The sequence below is a fragment of the Phasianus colchicus genome, chromosome 16 (genome assembly GCF_987193195.1).
Source record: "Phasianus colchicus chromosome 16, bPhaCol1.hap1.1, whole genome shotgun sequence".
NCBI lineage: Eukaryota > Metazoa > Chordata > Aves > Galliformes > Phasianidae > Phasianus > Phasianus colchicus.
The window spans coordinates 10461965-10475124 of NC_143451.1; the positions used below are offsets into that span (position 1 = coordinate 10461965).

Below are 13160 nucleotides of genomic sequence, written 5' to 3' on the forward strand. Positions count from 1 at the left end.
GACACCTTCCAGAGACACCAAAGACTGTCAAAAAGAAAACTGGCCAGCCATTCTCACTTGTTAGGATGTAAAAATGGTTTTCTCTGATTCTAAGGATATTATTCATCAGTAACTGACTTAGACCCAGGGTAGATGTAGATGGCTTTTTGTTTTCTTAAGCATTCTTTCAAGTCACATTTCAGCAGGCCATACAGCAGCCCTGGAGATAATGCTGCTCACTCAACTGCAGGCTGTTGGGGCTCAGCACTCTGACAGTGCAAAGATGCTGCAGCTGTGCTTCAAGGGCATCCAGTCAGGGGCAGTGACACAGAAACACAGAGCCCAAGGTCTAATTAGATCATAAAGGAGAATGTCCAAACGAAGTCCTTCAGTACCTTAAATCCATCAGTTCTGGTAGGAAGGGGATTGCAAAGGGAGTGCAGATTTAGTCCTCAAATACATCAGTGCTTCTTTTAACATATTTTAATCACTGTTTAGTTTTTATTCATATCACTTCAGTCATCATAAAGCTTGAGGAATTAACACCACCTGCCTGTATGCACATTACCTTCTCCTCCCTGACTGAGAGTGAGAAATGGCAATTCCCCAGTGATGGCACAGAAATGATGGCACAGAACTCTGGCTGTCTCTTGAGAATTGTAAATACAATCAACTTAAAAGGCACTGAGAATATTTGGGCTTCACAGTCTGCTTCCAGTATCAGTCTTCACCACTTGATGTTAAATCCAGCACTTGCTTTTTCCACGGCATGGTATTGTGTATGCAGAGCTTTCCCTGCCTTTTCAGACTCAGTGCCACCCAGCCACTGCTCATACAGCGCAGTTACAGTCCGGTTCTCCTCTGGAATTTCAGTCTTAAGAGACTCATACAGCTTCTCAACTTGCTGAAGCCAATCCTTGCCAGGTTCACCTTCCACTTTGATCTGGCCACCTCCATTTAAACAACCTAAGTACAACAAAGTGGGAAAACATCAGAGTTTTACAAATTTCTTATTAAGGAAAAAAAATAAATGAATTAACAACTGACTTTCCACCTGTGAACAGTTACAGAAATGAAAACACCATTGTAATTGTGATTTATTCCCCAGTAATCTAACACCAGCAGGGCAGGTAGCAGCCCCAGAGGGGAGATCATTGGCTCAGTGCGACCCAATGCAAATTCAGCCCAGCTGTGACAGAGGGTTCCAGGGCATCCTGGGAAAGAGAAGATAAAAGTAGGGAGGGATGGTTCTTTTTTTTTTTCCAGGAAAAAAGAGTCCAGAATGGCAGCTAGGTGAGAACAGCCCTGCAGCCTCAATTGAAGGTAAGACAAACATCCTTAGGATGTGTTCTGAATTTGTCATTGCTGTAAGTGTGATATAAATGTTGGGCTGCACAGTGTGTGGAAGCCTTAAGCAGTGCTCAGTTCTTTGGTGCTGAGCAGCTTTCTGGCTGGAAGTTCCATGGGCCCTCTAGAATAGAGCAGTTGCTTGCAGATAGCCAAGAGTGGCAGCTCAGCATTGCTTCAGGCTAGGTTAGAACTCAGTGTACTCTTTACTCATAAATTCAAAAAGAACCTGAAGGGGAAAAATGGAGATCTTGCAAGAAGCAGATTAGGGATGGCAAGAAAGACTTCCACCAGCTACAAGCAGCATTCTCTGAAAGTGTAACACTTGTGCAGTTTCAGAGGATGAATGTCTTGACGTACTAAAGAGCTTAAAGTCAGGAGGGCTTTTTTAAAAGAACTACATGTAAAATTTCAACATGGAACTTAACTGTAATTACTTAAATCCTGAAGAATTGCTAGCAGTTAGGAAAACATGCATGCTGCTTTGAACTCTGATGCTGTGACTCACATTCCAAGGGTGTTTGAAGGTTTTGCCACAGTATCAAGAATGTGAGCAGCTGTCAATGTTTCTTACATTTCAGTTATAATTTAGTGTGATTCCTACAGCTATAGGCTGTAACAGGGAAGTCTCTGTGCAGTCTCACCTGATGGGCAGGCCATGACTTCCACGTAGTGATAGGGTGACTTCCCTCGCTTCAACTTCTGCACTAAGTTTTGTATGTTTCGAAACCCGTATGCCAAAGCAAACTGGAGCAGAACTGCTCCATCCTTCTCCAGGGTCACCTCTTGGAAGTCCTTGTTTCTGAGGAAGAAGAGAGAGAATGTCTTATCCAAATCAACTTCTATATTAAACTTCAAAGAACCCTGTGTTGAAACAAAGTTCTTTGTGAATTCTTACTCAGGAAAGCTGTCCTAGTTCTTTGCCACCCAAACAAAACAGATGAAGGAACCAGCTTACAAATCCTTTTCAGACTTTTCCTGTTTGAGCACTCACTGAACTGAGTTTGTTGAAGAACACCCGTGTTGAATAAATCCTTACAACCTAAGCAAATGGGACCTGAACTAAAATTTCAGTGTGACAGGCTGCCTCAGCTGGCTTCAGTCAACTCATGTCAGTGAGGCCACTGAAGGAAGCTTTTAAATTGCAGTGGATCATGAAACCAGGGAGCAAATGACCACTGAAGACTTCCAGACTCCTAACATTAGTGGGGATGCCTGTTCTTGATAAAAGTAATTTGACTTTTACTATTTTGTATTGAGACTGTGAGGGACTGTTTTGTACACCAGAGAATTTTAACCATTAATAATGCTTATCAAGGATACAACTCATTACAGATGGTATGTTAAGATCTGGGAAGCTAGCAGGAATTGCAGCTTTTTGGCCTCTGTACCTAAACTTAAGTGACTTTCTGTCTTAACCATAACAGTTACAGCGCAGCTCCAAAGTCCTGACACGAGATTTTTCTGTTCTGTGATAGCTAGATCAGTAACAAAGCTCTTTTATCAGCCTGATTGCAGGTGAGACAACTGAGATCCCTGTGTGCTCTGTCTTCTAAATTGCTCTAAAAGTTGTCTGCAACTTGATACTGGGAAAATCCATCAGGCCAAAAGTGTGTGGGTGGTGAAGGGGCTCAGAGTCTCCAAAGGCCAGGCTGCACAGAGTGCTGGCTGATTTATGGCTCAGCAACTGTGGGAGTGAGAAGCTGATTCCCATGCCTCAAAGGAAAATGTTTAACTATGCAAAGAAAGTGAAACCCATCTGAAAGACAGCAGCATAAAAAGAATTGCAATTAAAAAAAAAAAATAGTACTTGTTGTAAAAGCTTTAAACTTCATACTTTAAAGGTTTGTACTGAATTGTATCCACTTCAATGCCAAAGAGTTCCTTGGCTGCATACTTGTATATGTGCTCCAAATAGCCACCAGAGCCCCCTCCCGAGTGGCCAGTGAGTTCCTCCTCTGTGGCACTATTAAACCTGGGAAAAGGAAAGAAAGAAGTGGTTTTAGTGATCCAGTGGAACAGACAGCACGAAGCCCACTGCTCCTTCAAACAAAGAAGTTTCATTAGCTCAGTGCCAAAATATCTTAAGTACTACTAATAGAAACATGATGTTGTGTGTCTTGTGAGACTTTTGATAGTGGAATTCTTCATCCAGGGAATTCAAAAGCAGCAGAACAAGCCAGGCACCAGCTCCCTCTGAGCTCCAACCCTTTTCCTTTCTCCTGGGAACAGATTATTTATGGCTTCAGGCTCTGTGGGCTTAACCCTATGCTGTCTAATGTTCTTTGGGTCAAACCCTGTGGAAACACCCTCACCGGATCTGACCCTGCTGCCAACTTAATCTTCACACACCAAAAATATTTGGGAACATTTGAGTTAGAGGGCAATTGCCTGAGAAGTCTCAAATCAATGTTTTTTGTTAGTTTACTGTTCAGTGGATCTACAAACAGCTTAGATTATACTTGGAAATGGAAGGAGGGAAATGATGAAGCATTGGTGGTATGGATCTGTGTGGCCTATGCCTCCCTTGGAAAACACAATCAGAGAGAAGTTGTCTCAGTCAAGAGACACTTCAGCGGTCCTGAAGTCTTTTCTGCAGCACCAACAAAAGCTGAGCTCATTACCGAACCAGGTACTTATATGTGGTTGCCAGGACAGGAGAGAACACTTCTGGAAGGTTCTGGTGCTGCCATTCCAAGCAGAGAGATGAAACCTTTGTTGCTGTAGTTTCATGTGGTTAAAGATAGACAGCGTACAGGTGAACAAACCTCACAATGCCCGGGCATTTGCCCTTTACATGGTTGTCCTCAGCAGGACCCTGCTTCAAGTTCAGCACACTGTTGGTGTTGAACAGCCACGCTCGTGTAATAACAGAGCTTACGTGTTCAAGTTCTGCACAAATAATTCCATCCCACTGATTTGCCAAAACACAACCAAATATTCAGAGGTCAAAATAGTGTTTCTTGAAAACAGCTCACCAGATGGAAGCTACAACAATAGCTTTTGTTATGAGAGAATAATAAGATGAGGGATATGCTTCTAAGTGCTCATCAGGCAGTGACACTTGCATTTTCCTACTAACAGCTGCAGAAGGGAAAACACTTGAATGCAGGCCAAATAGTTTCAAGTCAAATGGAAGATGCTGCCTCTTGCAGATAAAATCTCAACTTTAGAAAAACTGCAGAAGGCAACACGTTAGCCTGTGATGGCATTCAGAAACTATTTTTAATTTGATCTTGTTTACAGGAACTGAGCTTCATTAATGAAATGTTTCAGTGTGTCTGGCCTCACGTACTGCAACCCTCTTAAAATGAGGCTGCCAGTAAGCATCAGTGCTGGCCTGGAGCAAACAGTTATAACAGCAAAAGTCCTGGGATTTCTGGCACTTCATCTCATTCTTGCTGCCAAATGTAATAACCTCTCAATGGGCTTTTCCACGTGCTGGAGGATAAAGCAGAACAACAGCCATTGGACTGCTTATGTTAGTGCTCCAAGTTCTGAAGAATACGTGCTGTTTATAAGCAGTCAATTTACTGAGTAAGTTAAAGCTAGCAAAAGGTTACAGAGGCACTTTATCACCACGAGCATGAGGCACTGCCCTCACAATGTACTCCTAAGAAGTTAGCCAGAGATTCTTATCAAGTAATTAAACATTTTGTTCTATCTTATAACTGACACTTCCATAATGTTATTTCCTAACTGAGTCCAAACACTTCAGAATGTTTTTATAATCTCCTTGATTTTCTGCTTGCAGTACAACAATAAAGCAGGTAGAACAAAATGCTTATTTATGTGGGCAACTGCTGAAGTTGACTTTTTGGGACACAGCCATGCAGACCTTTATTACAGTGGAGAATAATTTTTAGATGTGAAAGGAATTTGTGCATAAACCATTTTAGAAAAAGAAAGTACTGGAGGAATTCATAAACTCAGAGTGCATAAATACATTTGTGCTAGTAGAACACCTTACATGCATACACCAAAGCACAGAAGTGACCAATGTTCAAAACAATGAAAGCAGAACTATGAAATGGGCCTTGTGTAAGGACACTTCTGCTTATAGTTCTGGGAACATAGACGTGCTAATCAGGCACCTCCTCAGCAAAGGCTGCCAGTGGCACTCAGCTGGGACTGGGAAAAAAATTAAGCCCTATTTAGAAATAAACCACAGTGTCACATCTGCAAAAGGATACAGCTGTCAGTAGACCGCTGTCACGTCCTACGTGTGTGCTATCTGCTGCATATCTGGGCTATCAAAATCCCTTCTGAAAACTCTGAGCAGTAGACTTGAACCACATTGTTAGTAACTGTTACTACTATATAAAGGTTCCTACATATGCAGCCTTTCTCTTTGTATGATAACAAAGTGCTACAAAGACGTTTCTTAGAAAGAGAATGCTTTGGTTTAGTGATCAGTGTGGAACCACTACTGAATGTCAATTCAGAGGGGTAAAATCTGATTTCAATATTTTTACAGTCTTTTAGATCTTTGCAGTCATCACTTAACCAGATGTCAGCTTTCAGTTAATGCAACTGAAATCTCATCTGGTTTGCACATGTTTAAGTTCTCATGTTTTCACAAAGACTCCTTCAGATGAGTTGTGACCTACATATTTTGCTTCAATACCAGAATCTTTACAGTAGCTCAGATAATGAAGGGATGTAAGCAAACTGAATACAGCCCTTAACAGGCTTTGTTACAGCACACTTGTATCACTGACTTAGACTCTTCCATTTTTCTAAGTCTGCAGTTAGAATGTATGGGGATTCTACCTGCTATATTGTAACAGTAAATGATTGTGATACAGTTTGTACTTCTCAACATAACCATTTTGCAATTATGCTCTTACAGAGCAGTTTTAGCAGTTCTGATTATTTAGAGTAAGAATTTCTAATCCTTAGACTACTAGGATCTAGCAAATAGTTACAGGTTCGTTGTATTCTGTAGATAAAGTACTTAATGCACAGCTGTAATGATTTGAAATTACTGACACACACACACAAAAAAAAAAAAAACATAAAATGCCAACACATGCAGACTTATGCATAGTAAAATAGTAGAAAGTGAATTCTGCTGAACTTGATATGGATACTGGATGGAAATGAACATGCTTGAAGGTGTAAATGAGATTTCTTACATGGTATCCAAAGGAACAGGATCTACGTCTGAGAGAGATACTTTTTCTTGTTCCAACAACTTCAGCACTTCTCCTAAAATAGAACCACAGGTACAAAAAGCTTATTTTGGAGATAAAGGAAAATGAAATCCACAGATCAGTATCTAAGCCTGCATATGAAGTCTTTACCAGCACACAACTGGCATTACTGGAGATAAATTATACAGCAATATCCATGCATTACATCCATCATTGACAAAGGATCATTAAAACCAGTCCAGAAATGATCTAGGCTGCCTCTGGCTCTGCTTACCTGTGGTAATTACACAGTCTACATCACGAGTCTGGTACTCTTGGTTGAAGAAGTCTGGCCTTGAAGCCTCCAGCTTCTTGTCATAACAGGGCATTACTGTTACATGGTATATCTTATTAGGTGTTAAGTGCTGGAAAAAGACAAAGCAGTTGCATTGGTCAATATCAAAACTGTCTTGTGGGAGATGTTTTCCAAGTATAAATGAGAATGATGAAACTAATAGTGCCATGCCTCTGGAAATACTATCCTTTATTACTGAACATGAAAATATATATATATATATATATATATATTTTTTCTCTCATAGAACTCAATTCTAGTCCATAGAAAATGACAACCATGAGGTCTTTCATGGTCTTTCCCCCCTGCTTTTCCTAGTGCAAATGATCCAAAGTCAATTAGTGAAGAAATCCTAACTGTTCAGTTGGATGACGTTTCTTCTATGCTACTAAGATGCAGCCCCTGCATCAGCAACTAAGAAATGATCAGAAGTTGGACAAAATCCTCATGGCCATCCAGCAAAATAAGTACAAACTGAGGAAATATGTCATTGACTCAAGGCTATTGTTTCACTATCTTGTGCCAGATATTCTTAACAGCTGCCAATTTTTGTAACAAGTACGTACGTGTCAGCATTTGATTAATGCAACTGTTAAGCCAGTGCTCATTAATGGACAATAAATCATACAAGCATATGTGATGCTCAAGTTTGCTGCTGAACAACTCTGGGCTGTAACACTAGTCTTTAAGCACCAAATTTACACTTGGAAAGATTCCAAAGGTTAAAGATTGAGAACAGAACTAAGTAAAACTGAAAGAGAACATGAAGTTGGGAAAGACCAAGGAATTTTTAGACAAGACATGATCTGCACGTATGCACTGACTGAAGTTTCATTCTGGGATAATTTATTTTAACTTGTTCACCAGCCTTGAACAGCAGGAAAAAAAACAACACACAGTAACAAGTGAGATATAAGCACAAGAATGATGAAAAATCAGATTCTTTAGACTTTCAGAATAATATACAGACATTTTAAGTAATCCATGAAGCATGAACTTAGTGCTGCTGTCCCAGTTGCAAGTTTCTTCATAGGTATCACAGAAGTGAGTGTGACAGTGCCTTTGCTGGCAATTTGCAAGATAAAAACAAATTATCTTCAATCTTTAATGTAAACAGTACAGGAAAATGTATCAGCTTGTGTTCAATACACCTTACCTGCTGTTCTGCAAAATGGCCCTTTATCAAAGAGCCCATGATCTGCTGTGGAGACTTAGTGGTGCTGATGTAAGGAATGATGAAACTGCCATGGGTTTTCTCTGCATAGCAGATCCAACCTGAAAAGAGAATAATTAGCAAATAGTTGCAATCAATAAATATAATATACATAAAAAGATGTATATATAAATAACGAGCACCCCTTCACTCTGCCCACAGCCCATCAACCCCAGCCTTGCCACCCATTCATAACTATTTTCAGACTCAGTACAAAAGGCAAAGAGGTGTAACAATTCCATTTATATAGATCAGTAGGTATTTCTATAGACCATTACTACTATTAACACCAAGATCTCTTTGTAAAGAGTAATACTTTAAGCAAATTAATCCATATGAACTTTTCTGAGTAGCTTGTTGAGTTCTTGTATGGGTGTATTATTAGAATGACATCTTATTATTCTTGTAACTAATTTTGTACTGTACCTGGACAGGCAGAAGCTAGCATTGGCAAAGCCTTTTTGTCTTCAGATTGCCTTCGAAAGCGTTTTACAAACTCTTTTTGACTCTCCAGCAGGCTGAAGTTTCTTGAGAAAGTTGTGTCAAATACATAGTGCACACCTAAGTGGTACAGCATGCATATTAAAATTCAGAAAGAAGACACAAGCAGCAAACTACACGTCCTATTTACAGCTATCAATCTGTGCTTGAGAGTGAACTGTTTTCCCCAGCACATCAGCACAGTAAGACAAGAGCAGAAGTCATAGGAGACATGTGAATAATTTAAAGCTCCTTTCCTCCATTACTCCAAGTTTATTTTGTGACTGAAGTTGAGCAAAGTTTGTATTTAATTCATATCCCCTTTGTGAGCTCATAAAAGCTGTGCCTGATGTACACCCAGCAGTCCCCTCTGTGATGGGTAGGGCACAATGCTGCACTTACCTTGACTCTTTAAGAATGCAGTCAACTTTTTTGCTGTTTCCAGAACACTCATTTTACATTTTGCAGCTAATGAAGCCCTGGACTGTGGTGAAACAGAAACCACCACCAACTTCTGTTCATTGGGAGCTGCAGTCTTTAAAAAAAAAAAATAATAGAAAAGAGCTGTTCAGACAGTATTAATACAGCACATGCAGTACTGCAGCATGCTAGAACTTCAGCAAATATCTCCCAGTATTACTCCCAAGTTTCTAATACAGTAACTTACTATGTTAAAAAGCTATTTCCAAACCTATGACAACTTTTTAGAAATTAGACAAAATCCACTCTGTACTGAGAGTGTATTCAGATTTTATGTGTACAGCTGCAATGTGTGCTTCTGCAGAGGCATCACACCAAAGCATTAACATCTATTAATTCTGCAGCCTACCTATCCCTGTCTCATCACCTACCTTGTTAAAAGCTAGAGTTTTGTAGAACTCTTCATGGCTCTGCTGAGTGATTAAAACAGTCTCTGCTGATGTAATGCAGCCACTACAAGCTAAACAGTCGTTCAGAGTAATTTTAGCCTTCTCCAGTTTCTGTGCTCCTCCATCCTGGGAAGAAACAGATGAGACTCAGTTTTGGTCACAGTACAGAATTAAGTAGGGTGGCAGTTTCTCATCTTTACTATGTTTAGTAACAAAGACGTTGTCCTCTTTACCCTCCTGGCTTATCAAGAGCAGAAGTATTTTTTTCTTTTAGTAAGACAAGGAGGAAGAAAGGCATCTTTGAAGCTTGCATCTTTGAAGAAATTCAAAAATTTCTTCAAAGAAAGAAGATTCTTCAAAGAAAGAAGAATTCTATTCTTCATGGAATTTCTTTACGTGCCTAAGCAAATATGTTGAGAAACTTTATGAAAACTTCAGCAAGACCAATAACTTGTCATTAAGTATAGTGTATATGTGGCTTTGGTCACAATCATTTCTGCTATCAGGTGGGCTGATATTGCTTCAGAATATTGGCATTATTCTTTCCCAGGTGCAAATACAGTCCTTCTTGCTACAGATTGCAGCTGCAATTTTAACCACAAAACCACAGAGATCCTAAGCCTTGAAGTACCAACCTCCAGCATGCACTGAACTCTGCACAACAGAGAGCATGCCAGCTGTGCCACCCCTACCAGATGCTACTTATACTAATGAATACTTCAACCATTTCTTCACAGGAATCTTGAATTTCTCTCCTAAAGAGATTGTGCAACCAGATTACAAATGTGTTACTATTCTAAATTGATGCTGAATGTTCTGTAATTTTGGTGTGTGCAAAACTTACAGAGATACTGAAAGGAGAACTGTATGGCAAAGTATCAGTGTGTGTGATACGTTCTAATCTGTGATTCTGTGATCTTTTCTGTGTAAACAGGAAAATCCCTTCACACAGCTTACAAATTCTGCATGCTGTTTAACAAATGTTAAAAATATAACATAAAAAAATGAGAGCAAAATTTAAGAGTATTGAATTTAATCTCTTTTTGAGTAAGGACTCCACTGTATGAAATCATGCAATAAGAAAAGATATTGTCTCACATAATCTAGGATAGCAAAAAGGAATTCTCAGCTTATCTGCTCTTACAATAAGACCCACTAGTAATCAAAGTCAGTGATTCAGAGTATGTAACAAAACCAGACTGACTTCCAAAACCTAATAATTAAAAAGGTAGACTTCGGAAAAAAAGATTTGTAATAAATTTTGCTGTTGTCATCAGCATTCTCACATCTTTGTCCTTAAATAGCTGTGTCCTATTTAAATACATAACAATCCATTAGCACTGTCTGGATATTGTACACTAGTAAAGAAAAGTCAGGCATACCTGAGTGATCTGAAAATAGCTCCCATCGGCTTCGATTTTGATCTTAGCTGCTGCTTTCCCAGGCTTTTTTTCCACCTTTACAGGTTTGATACATTCCTAAAATAGAAATAAAACATAGAAGTTGAAGAGATGAGCGATGAAATGTGGAAGGCAGGTTTAAAATAAACTACAATTACCAAACCCAAGCAATCATTCTGAGTGAATGTCTATTACTCCGCTTTAAATTATGCTGGATCTACTGACTGTGTCTGCGACCAAGGGAAAACAGAAAGGCAGAATCTTACCCCCGTTTTACAGAATGAACACTTTGTCAGCATCACACCAAAGCCAGAGGAGACTGCGTTCCTTCTGAACAACAGAGCTGTGTTCTAAGGAGCCTTGAGAGGAACAGAGGCTGCAAAGCCATCCCCCCTCAACTCTGACAGATGAGCTCGCATTCCTCACCGCACATTGGAACGGATGGAGGCGTGGTCACTGCAGCACCGCTAATGAAGTTCCATGTCACGTCGGAAGGACTCTGACAGCCTCAGAAGGGCCGCTTGCAGATTTCTGTGTTGTTCTGTGATCAAATCCCAAGGGCGCTGCAGCATTTTGTGCCATTTTTATTGTTGACGCACCTTACGGCTCCTTGTCCTATCGCCACAGCCACGACTCGCTTTGTCTCCCAGCAGCACCCTTGCCCTGCCAGTATCTCTGAGCAGATTAGAGCGGGCCCTGCGGTTCTCCGGGCGTTGGTTTGCCCCCTGAGCACCCACCTGCGAAGGTCCGATGTAGTCGTCCAAGTCCGTCAGCTGCAGCACCCCGCTGAAGGGAGACGCCATCTTCGCCACGCCGCCGTCAAGCGCGGCAGCCGACGGGAGGGCAGGGGCTGCGACACTGTCGTAAAAGCGCGATGCCACACTGCCGTCAAGTGAGGTGCGCTGTCGTGAACCGTGCTAGGGAGCGCGTGTGCGTGGAGTCGTGCAAGTTCTGTGCCTTAGGGCTCAGTGTGAGAGAGAAGCTCGGTGCTTCGAAGGACGGAGTTTCGTTTCCATGAGTGCATAAAGCGGTGTAATGCAATCGTTACACTGAAGGCTGCTGATAGGGCTGTGGCGTTGCTTGAGGAAATCTGATGGGGTATCCTGAGCCCACAGAGCTCTGACTTGGCCGTGCAAATTCTGGCATGTTGCTTCATAGCCTGTATTTCTTCTGTCCTGCAAATCCACGATGCAAGCGAAACGCCTGCAGGTGGCTCCGTGTGCTGCTTTGAACTTGTCGCCCAGCCGGGTTTATTGATAGCCTTGCTTGGTATCTCCTTTTCATCAGACACGCGTGTGGACACAGAGGGGTTAAAGCTTCCCTAGCCTGCTTTACAAAGCACTGCCTGCCAGCGGCGTGACGGTACTATGAACTGAATCAGATTCCTTGCTGCTGATAGCAAGGTGCTGGTGTGAGGAGAAAGTGCTTCAAAACGGTGTTTGAAGATGGGGCTTAGGGTCAGTCACGTAACAAAGTGAGGTAGGCTTTCCAGTTTGCGAGCTGGATCTCTGGCTCTCCTGAGGCAGGCTCTCTTTATTCCTGCTCTCTTAGGAGTGCAGGTAACATCACCATCTGTAGGTGGCTGTGTATGCACCCATGTGTGTCTGTCTATATACGAAGCAGAGAGGGAGGTCAGACTGCTGTTACATCACAAGGTGTCAGCCTTATTGTAAGGGGAAGCAACTGAAATCACATAAAGATTTTTAGGAGGTAGCTGAGTCATACAGGAGACCATTTTTTTTGAAGCTGTAGTGTACAGAGCTGCTTTGTACTTAAGAGTAAGGAGTGCCTGACAATTATAGCTATTTTTTGCTGCACTTGAGTGCATAACAGAGATGTCCAAGTGCTGACGGTACTTCAGGGCAGGATGGAGCAGAAGCATTGCTGGATACCCACAGCACCTCACCCTTTCATACCTGGTGCTGTAGAAGGTGTGTGCTTTGGGAGGACCTGTTCACAGAAAGACATAGGAATTGAGAACGTGGCCCAGCAGCTGACACAAGTAGCACTGTTCTCGGAGTGCTGGATGCCAAATGTTTTTAATAGTGTGAGTTTCATGGTACAGCCAGAACTAATGGTCAAAGACCTAATGTTGTAACAGCCTGGTTCTTTGTAAGCCGTCTTTCAAGGCTGGGCTGGGCTCCCAGGAGCGTGTGAGAGCTCTGAGCCTCACTGCTGAACTCTGCTTTTCCAGTGTCAGTTACCTTAAAGCTGGTCATGTTTCTTAAACCTGGCTGCTGATGTGTCAGGAAGACTTGTGTACCCAGCTAAATAGGGCTAGGGCACTGCTAAACAACACTTCTGCTCCAGTGCTGCCAGTCACGATACCAACACGAACAGAAACCTTGCCAAGAAAAAGGAAAAACAGACTTCACAGTACTT

At 41.5% G+C, this 13160-nt stretch overlaps 1 protein-coding gene across 2 annotated transcripts; it reads right to left on the reverse strand.

Annotated features, from left to right (window-relative positions):
• Positions 1 to 175: 175 nt before the first annotated feature.
• CIAO3 (cytosolic iron-sulfur assembly component 3) lies at positions 176 to 11645 on the reverse strand. Of its 2 annotated transcripts, none has more exons than XM_031606930.2 (11): positions 11516 to 11645; positions 10761 to 10856; positions 9361 to 9504; positions 8912 to 9044; positions 8456 to 8590; positions 7973 to 8091; positions 6757 to 6886; positions 6465 to 6537; positions 3164 to 3301; positions 1971 to 2128; positions 176 to 945 (listed from the first exon to the last, which is right to left on the reverse strand). In XM_031606930.2, exons 1-11 carry the CDS (start codon positions 11579 to 11581, stop codon positions 707 to 709), a joined length of 1431 nt encoding a protein of 476 aa, XP_031462790.2. In that variant the 5' UTR covers positions 11582 to 11645; the 3' UTR covers positions 176 to 706. The 2 variants fall into 2 exon arrangements, with proteins under 2 accessions (XP_031462790.2, XP_090008002.1); XM_090151876.1 differs by lacking the exon at positions 11516 to 11645 and adding an exon at positions 11045 to 11503.
• Between the last annotated feature and the right edge of the window lie 1515 nt (positions 11646 to 13160).

What these genes read in the sequence shown, in the direction of transcription:
- CIAO3 (XM_031606930.2), bottom strand. Translation starts at nt 11,581, where the DNA reads ATGGCGTCTCCCTTCAGCGGGGTGCTGCAGCTGACGGACTTGGACGAC. An exon ending in AAACTCTAGCTTTTAACAAG is followed by an intron (nt 9,045 to 9,360) that starts GTAGGTGATGAG and finishes TTTTTTTTAAAG; the next exon opens with ACTGCAGCTCCCAATGAACA. An exon ending in AGACTGTGTAATTACCACAG is followed by an intron (nt 6,538 to 6,756) that starts GTAAGCAGAGCC and finishes GTTCTATTTTAG; the next exon opens with GAGAAGTGCTGAAGTTGTTG.